Source organism: Hippopotamus amphibius, chromosome 3 (assembly GCF_030028045.1).
Source record: "Hippopotamus amphibius kiboko isolate mHipAmp2 chromosome 3, mHipAmp2.hap2, whole genome shotgun sequence".
NCBI classification, from domain to species: domain Eukaryota; kingdom Metazoa; phylum Chordata; class Mammalia; order Artiodactyla; family Hippopotamidae; genus Hippopotamus; species Hippopotamus amphibius.
The window spans coordinates 168,275,671-168,294,181 of record NC_080188.1 but is presented as its reverse complement, the minus strand read 5'-3'; the positions used below and the strand labels follow the sequence as shown (position 1 = coordinate 168,294,181).

The 18,511-nt window shown below is 38.7% G+C and overlaps 1 protein-coding gene across 1 annotated transcript in view; it reads left to right on the top strand.

Annotated features, from left to right (window-relative positions):
• Window positions 1-18,511, top strand: part of RGSL1 (regulator of G protein signaling like 1) — an 81,112-nt gene that overhangs the window by 31,709 nt on the left and 30,892 nt on the right. The window contains exon 10 of the mRNA XM_057728625.1: window positions 11,396-11,501. Coding sequence (XP_057584608.1) covers window positions 11,396-11,501 — 106 coding nt within the window. The remainder of the gene's footprint in view (window positions 1-11,395; window positions 11,502-18,511) is intronic.

Below are 18,511 nucleotides of genomic sequence, written 5' to 3'. Positions count from 1 at the left end.
TTTGTCTTTCAGTTTTGGAGTTTTCTATTGCGATATCCTCAAGCTCAGAGATCCTTTGCTCAGCTGTGTTCTGTCTGCTAATGAGCCCATCAAGGGCATCCGTAATTTCTGTTAGAGTTTTTTATCTCTAATATTTCTTTTTGGTTCTTTCTTAGGATTTCCACCTCTCTGCTTATGTTGCTCATCTGTTCTTGCATGCTCTCTACTTTATTTATTATAGCTCTCAGCATATTTGTTATGGTTGCTTTAAATTTTTGGTCTTTTAATTCCAAAATCCCTGCCATATCTGGTTCTGCTACTTGCTCTTATCTTCAAATTGTGGAGGTTTTTTTTCGTTTGGTATACATTGTAATTTTTTTCTTGATAGCCAGACATGATATATTAGATAAAAGGAACTGCTGTAAATAGACCTTTAGTATTGTGATGGTGAGGTGTGGAGGGAAGGCAAACATTCTATATTCTTAGTTCTCAGTCTCAGAGCCTATGCCTCTGGTTCAAAAGAATCAGGAAATTAACTCTGATACATTACTACCATTTAATTTTCAGGCTGTATTCAAGTTTCACCAAATGTCTCTTTAGTACCCTTTAATATGAAGAGTTCCTCAGATTTTCTTTAACTTTCATATCTTTGACACTTTTGAAGATTGCAAGCTTACTTTTATAGATGTCCCTTAGTTTGTGTTTATCTGATGTTTCCTCATAATTAAACTTGGGGTATGCATTCGGTTATTCAGAAATTTCATGCAGTCCTCTTCGATGTAGCAGCTGGTGCATAATTTTGCTTTTTTTTTCATTACTGGTGATGTTTTCTTTGATCAGTTAGTTAATGTGGTGCCTCCCAAGACTGTCCACTGTGAATTTAATCTTTTCCCTGTTGTAATGAACAAATATTGTGGGGGGGGGTTACTTTGGAACTATGTAAATATCTCATTTTTCATCACACTTTCAATTTATTCAATAGATAGATAGATACAAGGGTGAGCCAAAAATTATCCACACTCCAGTTATATTAAAACTTCTATTGCCCACATTGTCTTATCAGTGCTTCCTGTTCAAGGTTACTGTCTCCCCAATCACTGCTGTGCATGTGTGAACGTGTTAAATCAGTTCATTTGTAACTGCAGTGTGAGTAAAAATGGATGCCCCACTTGTGATCTGCATGAAAGAAGAGCAGAGTGCAGTGATTCGTTTCTTGTGGTCTGAGGGTATATCTGGTGCCATGATTTTTCGAAAACTTTGTGCATAGTATAGAGAAAGTGTTTTGTCTCGAAGAAGTGTGTATGAATGGATAGAGATTCTTATTGAAGAGCTAAAGCCTAATTAAATTCAGAGGACTGCTATCCAAGGGCGTTGTGATCTTGCATAACAATGCGCGTCTGCATACTTCTGCCCACACTGTTGACCCTATGCGAAAACTTCATTTTGAGGTGTTAAAGCATCCTCCCTATAGTCCTGCTCTTGTTCCTTTGGACTTTCACCTATCTGGTCCCCTGAAAGCAGCCCCATGAGGATGAAGATTCACTTCTGATGAAGAAGTGAAGGCAGCAGTGCATTCGTGGCTCTCAGCTCAGCCTAAAACATTTTTTAATGAGGGAACATGAAAGCTTGTTGACAGATGGACAAAGTGTATTGAAAAGCAAGAAGATTATATCGAAACATGATGTATTTGTCTCTTCTAAAAATTAATTAAAATAAGTTCTACAGCCAGAGTGCAGGTAATTTTTGATTCACCTTCATAGACAGATACATAGATATTTGTATGGGCTTAGTGTTTACTGATTTTATTCAATGGGTTTAATCCATTACTATAATTATTTATTTTGATGCTCAAATTGTCCCCAATTTTGTCACTGGCAGTCCCTTCAAAGCTAGCTTCTGTCTCATTTTGACATGTCTCTTGAGCATGTTCTTGCTTTCTTGTATGAGATGTACTCTCCTTCATCTAGTCCTAAAATCAGTAATTTCTCCAAATCACTGGTTCCTTTTTTTAGAGATTGGTATTTGGAGGTCAAGACCCAGGAATTAAGTTAACTCATTGCTATTGGGGTGTCATTGCAATCAGGTCTTCTCAGTGGACAGAGGTAGAGAACATACATGTATGTGGGCATGTGTCTGTATATATAGTGTGCATGTTACACACAGATACACACAGATATATAATACATATGTGTATATAAAACCATGAGATCACACCAGTATCTTCAATTCAATCCAACGCCATTGGGCTCATTCTAGTTTTCTCCTTTTCCATATTTTTACCTCTTTTCTCTGACAATGAGAAACCTGACTTCCATTGTCCTATATTTATTTACTTATTTGATTAACCCTCTCTATGAAAGTAATCTCCTGTCTCCACTGTCACCCCATTTCCCTCACCAGTGCTCTCTTTCTCTTTCTTGGACTCCAACACCTTACACCAGGCCACCTCCATGCATGGGAATCCTCCTCACCTTGCTTTAATTTCTATACCACTTCCAGGATGCTCCTTTATGGGGAAACTTTTCTCACTCTGCTCTCTCTGATAACCTGTGCTAAGATGCTGCTACATGTGACCACCCTCCTCATGCCACTGGGGCTCTGACTCCCTACACCTGGCCATCTTTCCATGGGAATGTCTTCCTGACCCTTTTCAGGCACTGGCTTTGCACTTAGGCTGCAGCCATTCCCTGTATAGACTTTTTTCTCATTTTGCTTGGACTCTGCCATCTCATACCAGGTAGTGACCTTTTAACATGGACATCCTCAACCTGCTTATGTTCTGACATAAGCCAGAATCTGATGCTCTAAGAGGTGTAAGGGGTGGCTGTGGAGAACAGCCATCTGGTCCAGAGCCCTTAGGCAATCAGGAGGAGCAATGTTTAGTCCACAGGCTCCGGGATGCATAGCCAATGGTGGCCAGTGCCTCAACCCAAAAGGAGGAGCCAGAGGAATCAGGCTTGATGAACTGACCTTTGTGCCACCTATAAAGCTTGTTGTTAAGCTTGTCTCCAATAAAATGTGGATTTGCATGTGACTGCATAAATGGGTCTAAGAATGATGGACAATTGTGGTGTGCGTTGTCACTGAAATGACAATGGCCTAAATGAAGGGGCCTAAGACATGTTGTGTGAGGCTGAATTGTAAGCAATTGATGTTTAACTGCAAACAGAATGTCCCATCCTTTATACTGGCACAAAAACAGAAATATAGATCAGTGGAACAAATAGAGAGCCCAGAGATAAATCTATGCACATATGGGCACCTTATCTTTGACAAAGGAGGCAAGAATATACAATGGAAAAAAGACAGCCTCTTCAGTAAGTGGTGCTGGGAAAATTGGACAGCTACATGTAAAAGAATGAAATTAGAACACTTCCTAACACCATACACAAAAATAAACTCCAAATGGATTAAAGACCTAAATGTAAGGCCAGACACTATGAAACTCTTAGAGGAAAACATAGGCAGAACACTCTATGACATACATCAAAGCAAGATCCTTTTTGATCCACCTCCTAGAATCATGGAAATAAAATCAAGAATAAACAAATGGGACCTAATGAAACTTAAACGCTTTTGCACAGCAAAAGAAACCATAAACAAGAAGACAACTCTCAGAATGGAAGAAAATATTTGCCAATGAAGCAACAGACAAAGGATTAATCTCCAAAATACACAAGCAGCTCATCTCATGCAGTTTAATACAAAAAAGCAAATAATCCAGTCCAAAAATGGGTGGAAGACCAAAATAGACATTTCTCCAAAGAAGACATGCAGACGACCAACAAACACATGAAAAAATGCTCAACATCACTAATCATTAGAGAAATGTAAATCAAAGCCACAATGAGGTATCCCTTCACACTGATCAGAATGGCTGTCATCAAAAAATCTAGAAACCATAAATGCTGGAGAGGGTGCAGAGAAAAGGGAACTCTCCTGCACTGTTGGTGGGACTGTAAGTTGGTACAGCCACTAAGGAAAACAGTTTGGAGATTCCTTAAAAAACTAAAAATATGACCTAGCAATCTCATTACTGGGCATGTACCCTGAGAAAATCATAATTCAAAAAGAAACATGTACCACAATATTCATTGCAGCACTATTTACAATAGCCAGGACATGGAAGCAACCTAAATGCCCATCAATAGTTGAATGGATAAAGAAGATGTGGCACATATATACAATGGAATATTACTCAGCCATAAAAAGGAATGAAATACAGTTATTTGTAGTGAGGTGGATGGACCTAGGGTTTGTCATACAGAGTGAAGTAAGTCAGAACGAGAAAAACAAATACCGAATGCTAATGCATATATATGGAATCTAAAAAAAATGGTACTGATGAACCCGGTGCCTAGGCAAGAATAAAAATGCAGATGTAGAGAATGGACTTGAGGATGGGGAGGGGAGGTGGAGGGGAAGCTGGGATGAAGTGAGAGAGTAGCATTGACATATATACACTATCAAATGTAAAATAGATGGCTAGTGGGAAGCTGCTGCATAATACAGGGAGATCAACTCGATGCTTGGTGATGACCTAGAGGGGTGGGATAGAGAGTTTGGGAGGGAGGCTCAAGAGGGAGGGGATATGCGGATATATGTATAAATACAGCTGATTCACTTTGTTGTACAGTGGAAACTGGCACAACAGTGTAAAGCATTTATACTCCAATAAAGATTTGGGGGAAAAAATGTGTGTGTCCCAATGGATAAAATATATGGACAATTGTCCTCTGGAGAAGGGACAAACTACAGGAACCACCAGGACCTTAGGGCAGGAAGTCACGGTATAGGATTCTGGGTTCCACTGCCAGGGATGTGGTCTTCTGAGGGATGATGGCATTCTTCCATGGAGCAGGACTGGCTACTATAGGCCTGGTTTACTACAAAAATCAAAAGTAACCATATTTATTGTAAAAATCATTCCCTCCAGAAATGCATTTTTCTCAAATGCTAAAATTGGAAGAATTTTTTTTTTTGTTTTGAATGGCTCAATATTTAAGCCACTTGCATATGATAATAAACACATTTTATAATAAGATATAAATGCCATGTGCAAAGAATTAACATTGAAATTAAAAGTATTTTCAATCTTTAGACTCAGTACAGGGAATTTTGCATTTCCATTATGCTGTAGTTAGATGTCTGTTTCTCCTTCACATTGGTTGTTGTTGGACATTTTGGTACAATGGATAGTGATGGGGAACACCTGAGGAAGAGATTGCCTCTTCCCCAACTTCTATGCTGCCACCTCCCCTACTCGGGTGTCTCAATCAACCTCCAAGGGATTGAGATTCACCTCCACCAGTACAATGTTAGCTGATGTATTGGGAAAGCCCCCAAGCACCAAGCACCAAGCACCAGTGATTAGGCATGTTGATATAACACCTCAATCAGTAGGGCCGAAGCCATTTGAGCAGGGGTCTTACAATCATCTAGTAGTTTTTGACCTCTTCTGGGAACTTGCAAGGCACTGGTACCATATGCTCAGGTGTCCCCCGTTTAGTCAGAATCTATTTTGCTGCCCCACACCAGGGGTGGGATTCCTGATATCCCTCGGGGCCAGGGGATGATTTGGGACAGCAGCAAGGAATGCAGCAACATAGGAAGTGCTTGCTTCACCAGTGTTTGCCCACCTGGGGTGCCATGATGTCCCTGGTAGGGTTTCCTCTGTCATGGGTTAGAGCAGGCTCTCCAAGCTCAAGACCCCAGTCCTAACTACTGATGTAGTAGGGGTCCAGCAGCCAGTCTCCCCTTCCATTGCTAATCTAGGGAAATGCTCCTTGCCTCCCAGAACCTGGTAGCCCACACCCTGGTCCCTGCCTGGGGATAAGAGGCAGAGACCCATCATCCCAGTTAGCTCAACTTGCCTCAGTGCCAGGACTTTCACATATAATATAGCCAATAACTTCCAGACCCCACACCCAGTCTAATGGGGAATCTGATCTTTCACAGCAACAACAATTTAGGGTGGGGATCCCCAGTGACACCCAGCAGCAGCACACTCAGCAGCACAAAGCATCACCACAGATCGCCAGCAAGCAGTGGTTCCCTCCCAGAAACTGAGAGCCAGTTGCAGCTAAAAGCCATGCTATGAGAGTACAAACTGTGCACACCGTCCCATCCTCATCACCAATTGTGTTGGAAAACCCAGAGATAGTGTGTTAAGGATATGACCTGTTGAATGAGAAGGCACAAGCCACGCACATGGGGTTGGCAGGCAGCTCCCTAGACACCCAATCTCACACTTTGGGGAAGTGAAAACCCCAGAGCTGTTTCGACTGAAGATGTAGGTTCAGTACACTCATGTTTTGATTGAAGATGCAGATTCAATATACTCACACAAAGGAAGTATATTTTACTACTTACAGGTTTATTTCTTACAAGTCCCCGAATGGGGGCACAGTGAGCCAGGGGAAGGGCAGTCCTGTCCTGGGTCACATGTGATCAGGCAGGGAGAGAGAGTGAGCAGGGTAAGGAGTTTGGAGCAGCAGTCACTAATTTTTCATGGGCTCAGCTCCAAGTGGTCATTTAAAAAGGTGCCCCACCATAGTGATCAAGACAGTATGGTACTGGCACAAAAATAGAAAGGAAGATCAATGGAATAGAATAGAGAACTCAGAAGTAAGCCCAAACACATATGGGCACCTTATCTTTGACAAAGGAGGCACGAATATACAATGGAAAAAAGACAGCCTCTTCAATAAGTGGTGCTGGGAAAATTGGACAGCAACATGTAAAAGAATGAAATTAGAACACTTCCTAACACCATACACAAAAATCAACTCCAAATGGATTAAAGACCTACATGTAAGGCCAGACACTATAAAACTCCTAGAGGAAAACATAGGCAGAACACTCTTTGACATACATCAAAGCAACATCCTTTTTGACCCACCTCCTAGAATCATGGAAATAAAATCAAGAATAAACAAATGGGACCTCATGAAACTTAAAAGCTTTTGCACAGCAAAAGAAACCATAAACAAGACTAAAAGGCAACCCTCAGAATGGGAAAAAATAATTGCCTATGAAACAACGGACAAAGGATTAACCTCCAAAATATACAAGCAGCTCATAAAGCTTAATACCAAAAAAGCAAATAACCCAATCCACAAATGGGCAGAAGACCTAAATAGACATTTCTCCAAAGAAGACATACAGATGGCCAACAAACACATGAAAAGATGCTCAACATCACTAATTATCAGAGAAATGCAAGTCAAAGCCACAATGAGGTATCACCTCACACCAATCAGAATGGCCATCATCACAAAGTCTGGAAACAACAAATGTTGGAGAGGGTGTGGAGAAAAGGGAACTCTCCTGCACTGTTGGTGGGACTGTAAGTTGGTACAGCCACTATGGAAAACAATTTGGAGGTTCCTTAAAAAACTACAAATAGAACTACCATATGATCCAGTCATCCCACTCCTGGGCATATACCCAAAGAAAACCATAATCCCAAAAGAAACTTGTACCATCATGTTTATTGCAGCACTCTTTACAATAGCCAGGACATGGAAGCAACCTAAATGCCCATCAACAAATGAATGGATACAGAAGATGTGGCATATATATACAATGGAATATTACTCAGCTATAAAAAGGGATGAGATGGAGCTATATGTAATGAGGTGGATAGAACTACAATCTGTCATACATAGTGAAGTAAGTCAGAAAGAGAAGGACAAATATTGTATGCTAACTCACATATACGGAATCTAAAAATGGTACTGATGAACTCAGTGACAAGAACAAGGAAGCAGATACAGAGAATGGACTGGAGAACTCGAGGTATGGGAGGGGGCGGGGGTTGAAGGGGAAACTGAGAAGAAGCGAGAGAGTAGCACAGACATATATATACTACCAACTGTAAAATAGTCAGTGGGAAGTTGTTGTATAACAAAGGGAGTCCAACTCGAGGATGGAAGATGCCTTAGAGGACTGGGACAGGGAGGGTGGGGGGGACTCAAGGGGGGGGCGTCAAGGAAGGGAGGGAATACGGGGATATGTGTATAAAAACAGTTGATTGAACCTGGTGTACCCCCAAAAAAATAAAATAAAAAAATAAATAAATAAAAAAAAATAAAAAATAAAAAATAAAATGCAAAAAAAAAAAAAAAGAGAATGGCATATAAGACAATTTTATGCTCCGAAAGAAGCAATAAATCATCATACAATTGGAAATGCAAAAAAAAAAAAAAAAAAAAAAAAAAGGTGCCCCAGGAAAAGCAAGGGAGGGACTTGGGGTAGGAAACATAAGCTCGGGTCCTTATTTAAATGTCCAGACTCTAGGTGTGGGCAACATTGTCATATTGCAAAATGCCAAGGCAGCAACTCAAATGGCTATTTTTTTTTCATCACAGAAAGTCATCATTAAGCTTCTTAGTGATGCTAGTGTGCTCTCACCAGCATCTCACTTTTTTCTTTTCTTTAGTAAAAGAATTGCTCTCTGGGATCTCTGTGGAATGTTGTTGGCTGCTAGATTTGGGGAACTTATGTGATTTATCCTCTGTAGCATGCTCAGTTCTATGAGCCTTTTGATGTCTTCCTGAACCATTTGTTTGGCCACTGGAGTGTCCACTAGTGTGGGCCATTGTTTTTCCCAAACTTCTAAGAACTAGCCTAGCAACATTGCACTAGCTCCCAGGATCCTTGCCAGGCTCTTAAACTCTGTTTCCTGGGAGAATGTGCCCATATTGATCAACTCTCCCTTAACCAACTTTATATTTTATCCCCTTTAATCCAGCACCCTCAGCATCAGTCTCATACGTCTTCTCCTAGTGTATGCCAAGCTTATGTTGGCTAAGTTCCACTGCTTCCTGTGGAAGAGGCATTTCCCCGAGTGAAGCAGTTTCCCTTTCAGCTGAGGGCAGTTCTGAGAGAGCCTCAATTGTGCACCACCAGCTGGCAAAATTCACAGCCAACGGGTGCTTCAACTCAGGTGGGGGGAGGGGGAGGGATCTGAGCTGCACATGACAGCATCTACTACAGTATTCTTGACCCAGAAGAAATTTGGAGTATATTTATTAGCATGGTTAACTCAGTTTAGTCACAAGGGAAACTTCTATGTCTACACTGAGTGTATTTCTCCAGGCTCCACTCTTGTGTACATAGTTTATATAATTTTAGTTCTGTGCACAGCTTAATATTCTCTTAGCACAACCTGCTGACCTGATTTAATTAGCACCTTCCACCCCAGTATCTCAGCTCCCTTCTCCTTGACAGAAGGAAATGAAGAGCTAAGGCCTCATGATTTTTTATTTTTCTCAATATGGTGTTAAAATGATTTTGTCTCAAATCATCCAGCCTCTGTTCCTTTCTCTATTCTTTTTTTTTTTTAATTTTATTTATTTATTTATTATTTTTTGGGGGTACACCAAGTTCAATCAACTGTTTTTATACACATATCCCTGTATTCCCTCCCTTCCTTGACTCCCCCCCCTCGAGTCCCCCCCCACCCTCCCCACCTTTCTCTATTCTTAACCCCTATTTGCCTTTTTCTAATAATTACTAATCATTGTGAGGAGCAGAAAAAGGAAGGCTATGTTTGACCATCAACTGCCTTGTGAACGAAGGTTGCCTTTATGTTACCTCTCAATTTTTAATCCTTTCCTCTTCTCAAAGGTAATGGTAATTTAATTTTATCTGTTTTTTAAATGTACATAAGTTTTTCAAATTTATATAAATTTAATCATGTAGTCACAGGATATGCATGTATTCAACTTTGGTAAACAATTCTTAATTCTTTTGCAGTGTTTGTACAAATGTACGCTCCCATCAGTAAGATATGAGACTTGCAGTTCCACAACCCCACCAATATTTGATGTGCCAGGTTTTTATTTGTAGCTATTCTTATGGTGTGTAGTGATGTCTCATTAATTGTTTTGATATATTAGGTTGGTCAAAAAATTCATTCAGATTTTTCCATAATGGAAAATGCCAGGTCTTAGTTGCAGCACACGGGATCTTTGTTGCAGCATGTGGGATCTTTAGTTGTGGCATGCGGGATCTATTTAGTTGTGGCATGGGGGCTTCTTTGTTGCGGGATGTGAACTTCTTAGTTGCAGCATACATGTGGGATCTAGTTACCTGACAAGGGCTCTAATCCAGGCCCCCTGCTTTGGGAATGCAGAGTCTTACCCACTGGACCACCAGGTAAGTCCCTCTTGCCCATTTTTCTGTTTGGTTTTCTGTCTTTTTTTCTTATTGACTTGTATGAGTTCTTTATATATTCTGTATGAGTCACCAATCAGGCGCATGTGTTAAAAAGTCATATTCTGTCTCTCAATGATGTCTTCTTTTTTTCCCATTAAATTTACTTAAATTTAAAAAACTACCAAAAATAAAAAAAAAACCCAACCAGTTCACCCATTTCTCCCACCTCCCCCGCTCCCGCCTCATCTCTTCCAGCCACCAATCAGTTTTCTGTATTTATGAGCTTGGCTTTTGTTTTGGGTGGTTTTGTTTTGTTTTGTTTTGTTTTTTTATGAGATTCCACACATAAGAGATATCATACAGTATTTGTCTTTCTCTGTCTGACTTACTTCATATGTATATTTATATATGTATATATGCCACATCTTTTTTTAACCATTTTTAATTGAGGTATAGTTAATTTACAATGTTGTGCTAGTTTCAGATATGCAGCAAAGTGATTCAGTTGTATGTATAAATATATATATATATATATATATATAATCTCAGATTCTTTTCCATTATAGGTTATTATAAGATATTGAATATAGTTCCTTGTGCTATACAGTAGGTCCTTGTTGTTTATCCATTTTACATATAGTAGTGTGTATATGTTAAGCCCGAACTCCTAATTTATCTCCTTCCCCCTCCTCTGCTATTTTGGTAACTGTAAGTTTGTTTTCTATATCTGTGGGTCTATTTCTGTTTTGTAGATAAGTTCATTTGTATTATTTTTTTTAATTCTACATATAAGTGATAGCATATGATATTTGTCTTTCTTGGTCTGACTTCACTTAATAAGTATTAAGGTACATCCATGTTGCTGCAAATGGAATTATTTCATTCTCCTTTATGGCTGAGTAACATTCCATTGTACATATATATATATATATATATCACATCTTCTTTATCCATCAGTGAACACTTTGGTTGTTTCCATATCTTGACTATTGTAATTAATGCTACAATGAACACGGGAGTGCAAATATATTTTGGAGTTAAGATTTCATTTTCTTTGGGTCAATATTTAGAGTGGAATTGCTGGATCATGTGTTAGTTCTATTTTTAATTTCTGGAGATGGCAGCAGTTATGGGGCCTGTGGTTTTTCTGCGTGCACTCAATGTATGATAATGTCCTCACTACTTTGTTCCTTCTTATTATCTGCAATGTTCTTTATAACATGATGTTCGCCAATTTTGTAATTTTTTTTAGATTTTACAGTCGAAATTGTCAGACAACCAAGGATGATTTCACCCTCACGTAGGAGAATGTCATTCTTTAAAAGGACTAACATAAGGAAGCCTTCGATACGACCCAGGTAAGACATAGGATCTGGCCACACAACATGTCCAGGCACAAGCTCTCTTTAATCATACATGCATGCACAGGCACACTTTGTATTTTAAATCATTATTTATTTTCTAAAATTGGCAATATATATTATACAATAACTTTTTATTTTTTAATTTTTTTAACTTTTTAAAATTTAACAAACTGTCATAGCTATGCCTTCATGTCAGTATGACTAGGTCTACCTTCTTCCATAGTATGATGTTACATTGTTTATTTAACTATATATTTTTAATGGACATTTATATTATCTTTAGTATTTCATTGCTATGAATATTATCCCAGGAAACATCTTTGTACTTATGTCCTTGCCAATTTGTGTTTTTCTAGGTTGCATACTGCTGTAGTAGTCTCCTAACTGGCTCCTTACTTCTTGTCTCTCCGCCTTATAATCAATCTTAGAGTCAGCCACTGACAAGTTCCCAGTGCTAGACAAAGACTCTGTGGCTCCTTCTTTCAGGAGTGCCCACTCACCTTTCCACTTACCTTACACAAGTTCCATCTCTACATAAAAATTTCCCCCAGTTGTAGACTTCCTTGGTGGTGCAGTGGTTAAGAATCCATGTGCCAATGCAGGGGACATGGGTTCAATCCCTGGGCTGGGAAGATCCCACATGCTGCAGAGAAACTAAGCCCATGCACCACAACTACTGAGGCTGTGCTATAGAGCCCATGAGCCACAACCACTGAGCTCACATACTACAGCTACTGAAGCCCTCACACCTAAAGCCCATGCTTTGCAGCAAGAGAAGCTACTGCAATGAAAAGCTCGAGCACCACAACAAAGAGTAGCCCCTGCCTGCTGCAACTAGAGAAAGCCCATGCACAGCAATGAAGACCCAATGCAGCCAAAATTAATTAATTAATTAATTTTATAAAAAGCTAAGTTAAAAAACTAAAAAAAAATTAAAAAAAAAACTCTCCAATTGTACGTCTGCTATGACTTCCACCTCCTCTGAAATACTAAACCACTAAAATACAGTACCAAGAACTTACCATGCACTACTTTTTACTGCTGTTTATTTTTTAGGTCTGTTTTCCACCTTCTCAACTTGACTATAATTTTCTTATAATCCATGCCATTCATTCAGCCACTTATTTTTTAATTCAGTATTATCTTTTAATGACAGTGGCTATATTAAAGTCCTCTTATACATGATAGAGATATATCAGCATATACCAATTTGGTAGTCAATGTCACTGGCAGAATATTTTGCATAGAGAAAGCTCCCAGAAGTTTGTGTTCAGTTACTGATAACATTCATTGAGGGGTATAAGTCCCCTGTCTCTTTTAAAACTCTAGATGGAGCTTCCTCCTCTTCAAGGAACTAAAATTATTCCCTGAAGTGCAGTCATTTATCACTTTAAGGAACTGAAGTGATTCCCTGACATTTGATCATTTATTCCTTTTGCTGTTCCAATTTTCATTATTCACCACTCCCCACTATGTCTACAGAAATACCTATTTTCTGATTTAGTTGAGCATGAGTATCACAGAAGTTCTTCTAAATCATATAAACACAAGATCATTACATTCTAGAGAGAATATACAAGGTCATATAGTCCAATTTCATGCCTTCACTTAAGACCACAACAGATTGGCTCAGGGATACCACAGTTGCAACTCTCTTATTCCTTGTCCCTAGCCCTCATTTAATATAATATACAGTTTCTGATCATATACTATGTCCCAGACACTCTATAGGTACTAATGATGCAAAAACTAAGCCATAGTCCTTGTCCTTAATCTAATACATAACTAAGTAAAATACAATACTAATGTTAAAATGTTATGGAAAAATATTGGAAAATTACTATGAGAGCATAGTGGAAGGAGAAGGAAACTTTAAGTGAGGATTAGGAAAAAGGTTATCAAAAGGGGCCCTGGACTGCCTGTAAAAATTCAGTTACAAAAAAATGGTACTGATGAACCCAGTGACAGGACAAGAATAAGGATGCAGATGCAGAGAATGGATTGGAGGACACGGGGTTGGGGGGGCAGGGGGCAAAGGGGAAGCTGGGACGAAGTGAGAGAGTAGCATAGACATATATATAACTACCAGCTGTAAAATAGATAGCCAGTGGGAAGTTGCTGTATAACAAAGGGAGATCAACTCGATGATGGGTGATGCCTTGGAGGGCCAGGACGGGGAGGGTGGGGGGGAGTCACGGGAGGGAGGGGATATGGGGATATGTGTATAAATATAGCTGATTCACTTTGGTGTACCCCATAAGCTGGTACAAGAGTGTAAAGCAATTATATTCCAATAAAGAGCTTTAAAAAATTCAGTTACAAAGAAGTGGGAGTATTTTGTGGGTATTTTCTAAGCTGAAGAAATCACACAAAGATATAAACCCACAAATATGAAAACAGTATTCAAAGACTTGAAAATACCGGTGGTATTAAAGCACAGAATGCATGGGGTGAAGGGACATAAAACATAAGATTAGAAAGCTAGATTGAGACTAAATAACTGAAAGAAGGTCTTGAGTGAATTATTAAAAAATTGGTATTGATTAAATGGCAATAAGGATTCACTGGGATTTGTTGGATATGGGGTAGCAAGATACTTATTATGTGTATTTTAAAAATATTACTCTGGCAGAAATAGCAATGATAGTATAAAGAGTCAAAGACTCAGAGATTAAAGGCAGAATATTTAGAAGTTTGTTGCTGTTGTTTGGACAAGTAATACTAAAGGCCGAAGTAAACAGTGGCAATAGAAATGGAAAGGAAGTTACAGATTTTAAAAACACAAGGAAGAACCAAACTTCTGGAAAGGTGGTGTAAGAACTTCACAAATTGTCTCCCCAGAAAATCAATAAAACTGAACAAACCTATCAAAAAATTTCAGAACTCTGTAAACTCAAAAAATTTTAGTTTTAAAAAATTATGAGACATAACCCATCCCTCGAAAAAATAAAAATCCATAAGAGTGTATGGGTCATACCCAGAGGGAAAAAAGCAGTCAATAGCAACTGTCTCTGAGGTGATTCAGATGTTAGACTAACAAAGACTTTCAAGCAATATGTTCAGTGAACTAAAAGAAACCATGTTTAAAGAACTAAAGTAAAATATAATGACAATGATTAATCAAATAGAAAATATCAGTAAGATAGAAATTATAAAATAGAACGAAATAAATATCTGCAGTTAAAAACTACAATAATTGAAATGAACAAAAAAATCACTAGAAAGAATCAACAGCAGATTTGAGTTGGCGGAAGAATCAGTGAGCTTGAAAATAGGTCAACAGACATTATCCATTGTGATGAAAAAAATAATAAAGAAACATAAGCATAAACAGAACCTCAGAAACTTGAGAGACACCATCAAGCACACCAACATACAAATAATGGGAGCCCCAGGAGGAGAGGAAAGAGAGATTAAAAAGGCAGAAAACAATTTCAAGTATCTAATGGTCAAATATTTCCCAAATTTGAATAAAACCCTTAATCAAGACATACAAGCTTAATGAACTCCAAGTAGGATAAATTCAAAGAGATCTGTCAACACCTAGACACATCATAGTCAAACTGTTGAAAGATAAACAGAAAATCTGAAAAGCTGCAAGATAAAAAATGGTATCATGCAAGGGAACTACAACCAGATTAAAAGTGAATTAACATCAGAAATAATGGAGAGTAGGAGAGAGATCAAAATGGCGGAGTAAGGGTGCAAAACTCACTCTCCTCCATGAACACATCAAAAATACACCTACATTTGGAACAATCCTCACTGAAAACTAACTGGACACTGGCAGAAAGACCCCTGTACACCTAAAGCTGTAAGAAAGATCCACGTGGAATTGAGTAGAAAGGAAAGAGAAGCAATCATATCAGAACCTGTGCCCTGGAAGGAGACTCAGAAGAGGAAGGGGTTACACAGGTGGAAATTCTCCTTGGAGAATGAGTGGTTCAAGCTCCATATTGGGTATCCCAGCTGTGGGGTCTGACACTGGGAAGACATGTCCCCTTGGCTGGTTGGAGGGCCAATGAAACTAACAGGACAGTTGTGGGAAGCCTAGACTCTGCTGGTGAGGAGCATGCACATGGTTGCTTACTCCCAAAAGAGGTCAGAGGAGGTGAATTGAAACTACATGTTGCTGGCTGATTTCCCACAACTGTCTGGGCACACACCCCAGCCTGAGCTGAGTGACTGCATTGGTCTCACTTACTTCAAAACACAATTCCACACTGGGGCAAGGGCTGCCATGACTGAGGAGAGAATTTGGCTATTTGACAAAAAAGCAGCTCAGACTCAGAGAAATGTCTGGGCAGGACTGAGGCAACCATTACTGGTGCTTCCACAGGCAGTACATCAGAAGATGTCCAGGTTTCTGACTGAAGCCAGATTGCCACAGCCCACCCAAGTGCCTACACCAACCCCTCTTTCTCCAGCATGATTCACTCTAAGGTAAAGCTACCAGTGATGGGAGTAAGGACAACACACACTTAAAGGGAGTGGACCCAACTCAGACCTGACCCTCAGGACTTCTGTTTCAGCAACATGGTACTCACTCCCACTCCTGATAGGGTGGTGGTGGCCATTGAACATAATAGCAACCCTGGCTCACACCAGGCTCTGGACCTTGCCCTTCTGTCTCTAGCCCCACCTCCTACCAAGGTGATAGCGACCAGCACACCCTGAAGAAAGATGTGATTTGTGTTCACATCAGATCCAATGCTCCCACCAAAGCCACTGGGAACATGCAGACAGTCTAGGGACCAAATAAGGACAGCCCTTAAGACTGTAATAGGTAACTGTTTCACCTAATTTTGGAGAGAGAGAGAGAAGGCTAAGCAAAATGAGAAGACAGAGGCATTTGCTTCAATCGAAAGAGCAAGAAAAATCCCTGAAAAAACAACTAATCAAACAGAAAAAATTTACCAGATAGAGTTCAAAGCATTAGTAATAAGAATGCTAACTGAATTAGGGAAAAGAATAGATGAATGCAGTGATCATTTTAACAAGGAATTAGAAAATATGAAGAACTAGTCAGAACTGAAGAATACAATAACTGAAATAAACACATTATAAGGAATGAACAGCAAACTAGGTGGTACAGAAGAACTCATAAGTGATCTGGAAGACAGAATAACAGAAATCACCCAGTCAGAAGAGCAAAAAGGGAAATAAATTTTTAAAAAATGAAAACAGTTTAAGGGAACTCTGAGACACAATCAGGTATACCAACATTTGCATTATAGGGGTCACAGAAGGAGGAGAGAGAGAAGGGGGTCAAAAATGTATTTGTTGAAACTATGGCTGGAAACTTCCCAAACCTGAGGAAGGAAACAAATATTCAGGTACAGGAAGCACAGAGGGTCTCAAATAAGATGAACCCAAACAGACCCATACCAAGACAAATTAAAATTAAAATGGAAAACGTTAAAGAGAATTCTAAAGGCAGCAAGGGAAAAACAAAGAGTCATATACAAGGGAACCTTGCTAAGGCTATCAGCTGATTTTTCGGCAGAAAGTTTGCAGGCCAGAAGGAGTAGCATGATATATTCAAAGTTCTGGAAGGAAAAAACCTGCAACTTAAGGTACTCTACCAGCAAGATTAACATTTAGAATTGAAGGAGAGAAAAAGAACTTTTCAGACAAAACTAAAAGAGTTCATTAATACTAAAATCTAAAAGAGTTCATATATACTAAACCTACCCTAAAAAAAAAAATAAAGGGTCTTCTCTAAGTGGAAAAGAAAAGGCTATAACAAGAAGTATCTAGAGAAAAGGAAAAATCCTTTTAGTGAAGGCAGATACATAGTAAAGGCTGATGATCTACCACTTAAATAAGATAGTAAGAAGATTGAGACAAAAAATATAAAATCAACTATAACTACAATAATCAGTAAAAGAACAAACATAAAGATGTAAACGAGGACATCAAAAATACAAAATGTGGGAGTAAAAAATGTAGATCTTTTAGAATGTGTTTAACTTTAAAGGACTATCTGTCTAAAAGCAGAAATAGTTCTGGGGAAACATATATGAACGCCATGGTAACAACAAATCAAAAACCTACAATAAATACACAAAAACTAGAGAGAGAGGAACACAAGTATACCACTAAAGAGAAATATCAAACCACAAGAGAAGAAACTAAAAGAAGGAAAGAACAGAGAAGAGCTACAAAAACAACCAGAAAATAAGTAACAAAATGGCAATAAGTATATACCTATCAATAATCACTTTAAATGTCAATGGACTAAATGCTTCAATCAAAAGACATCGGGTGGCTGATTGGATTTAAAAAAAGACCTGTTTAAATGCCGCTTACAAGAGACTCATTTCAGACCTAAAGACACACACAGACTAAAAGTGAGAGAATGGAAAAAAATATTTCATGCAAATGGAAACAACAAGGAGAGATGGAAATATGCACATCAGACAAAATAGAATTTAAAACAAAGTCTATACCAAAAGACAAAGAAGGACATTATATAATGGCAAAGGAATGAATACAAGAAAAGGATATAACACTCTTTAACATAGATGCACTTAATAGGAATAGCTAAATATATAAAGCAAATATTAACAGACATAAAGGGAAAAATTGACAACAATACAATAATAATAGGGAACTTTAACACCCCACTTACATCAATGGATAGATCATCTGACAGAAAATCAATAAGGAAATAGTGGTCTTAAATGACACATTAGACCATAGGTATCAACAGGACTTTCCATCCACAAACAACAGAATACACATTCTTTTCAAGTGCACCTGAAATGTTCTCCAGGATAGATCACATGCTAGGCCACAAAAGAAGTCTCAACAAATTTAAGAGGCTAGAAATTACATCAAGCATTTTTAAGTGTCCATCAACACATGAATGGATAAAGAAATTGTGGCAAATACATATGCAATAGGATGTTACTCAGACTTAAAAAAGAATGAAATTCTGCCATTTGCAACAATGTGATGTACCTAGAGGGTATTATGCTTAGTGAAATAAATCAGACAGA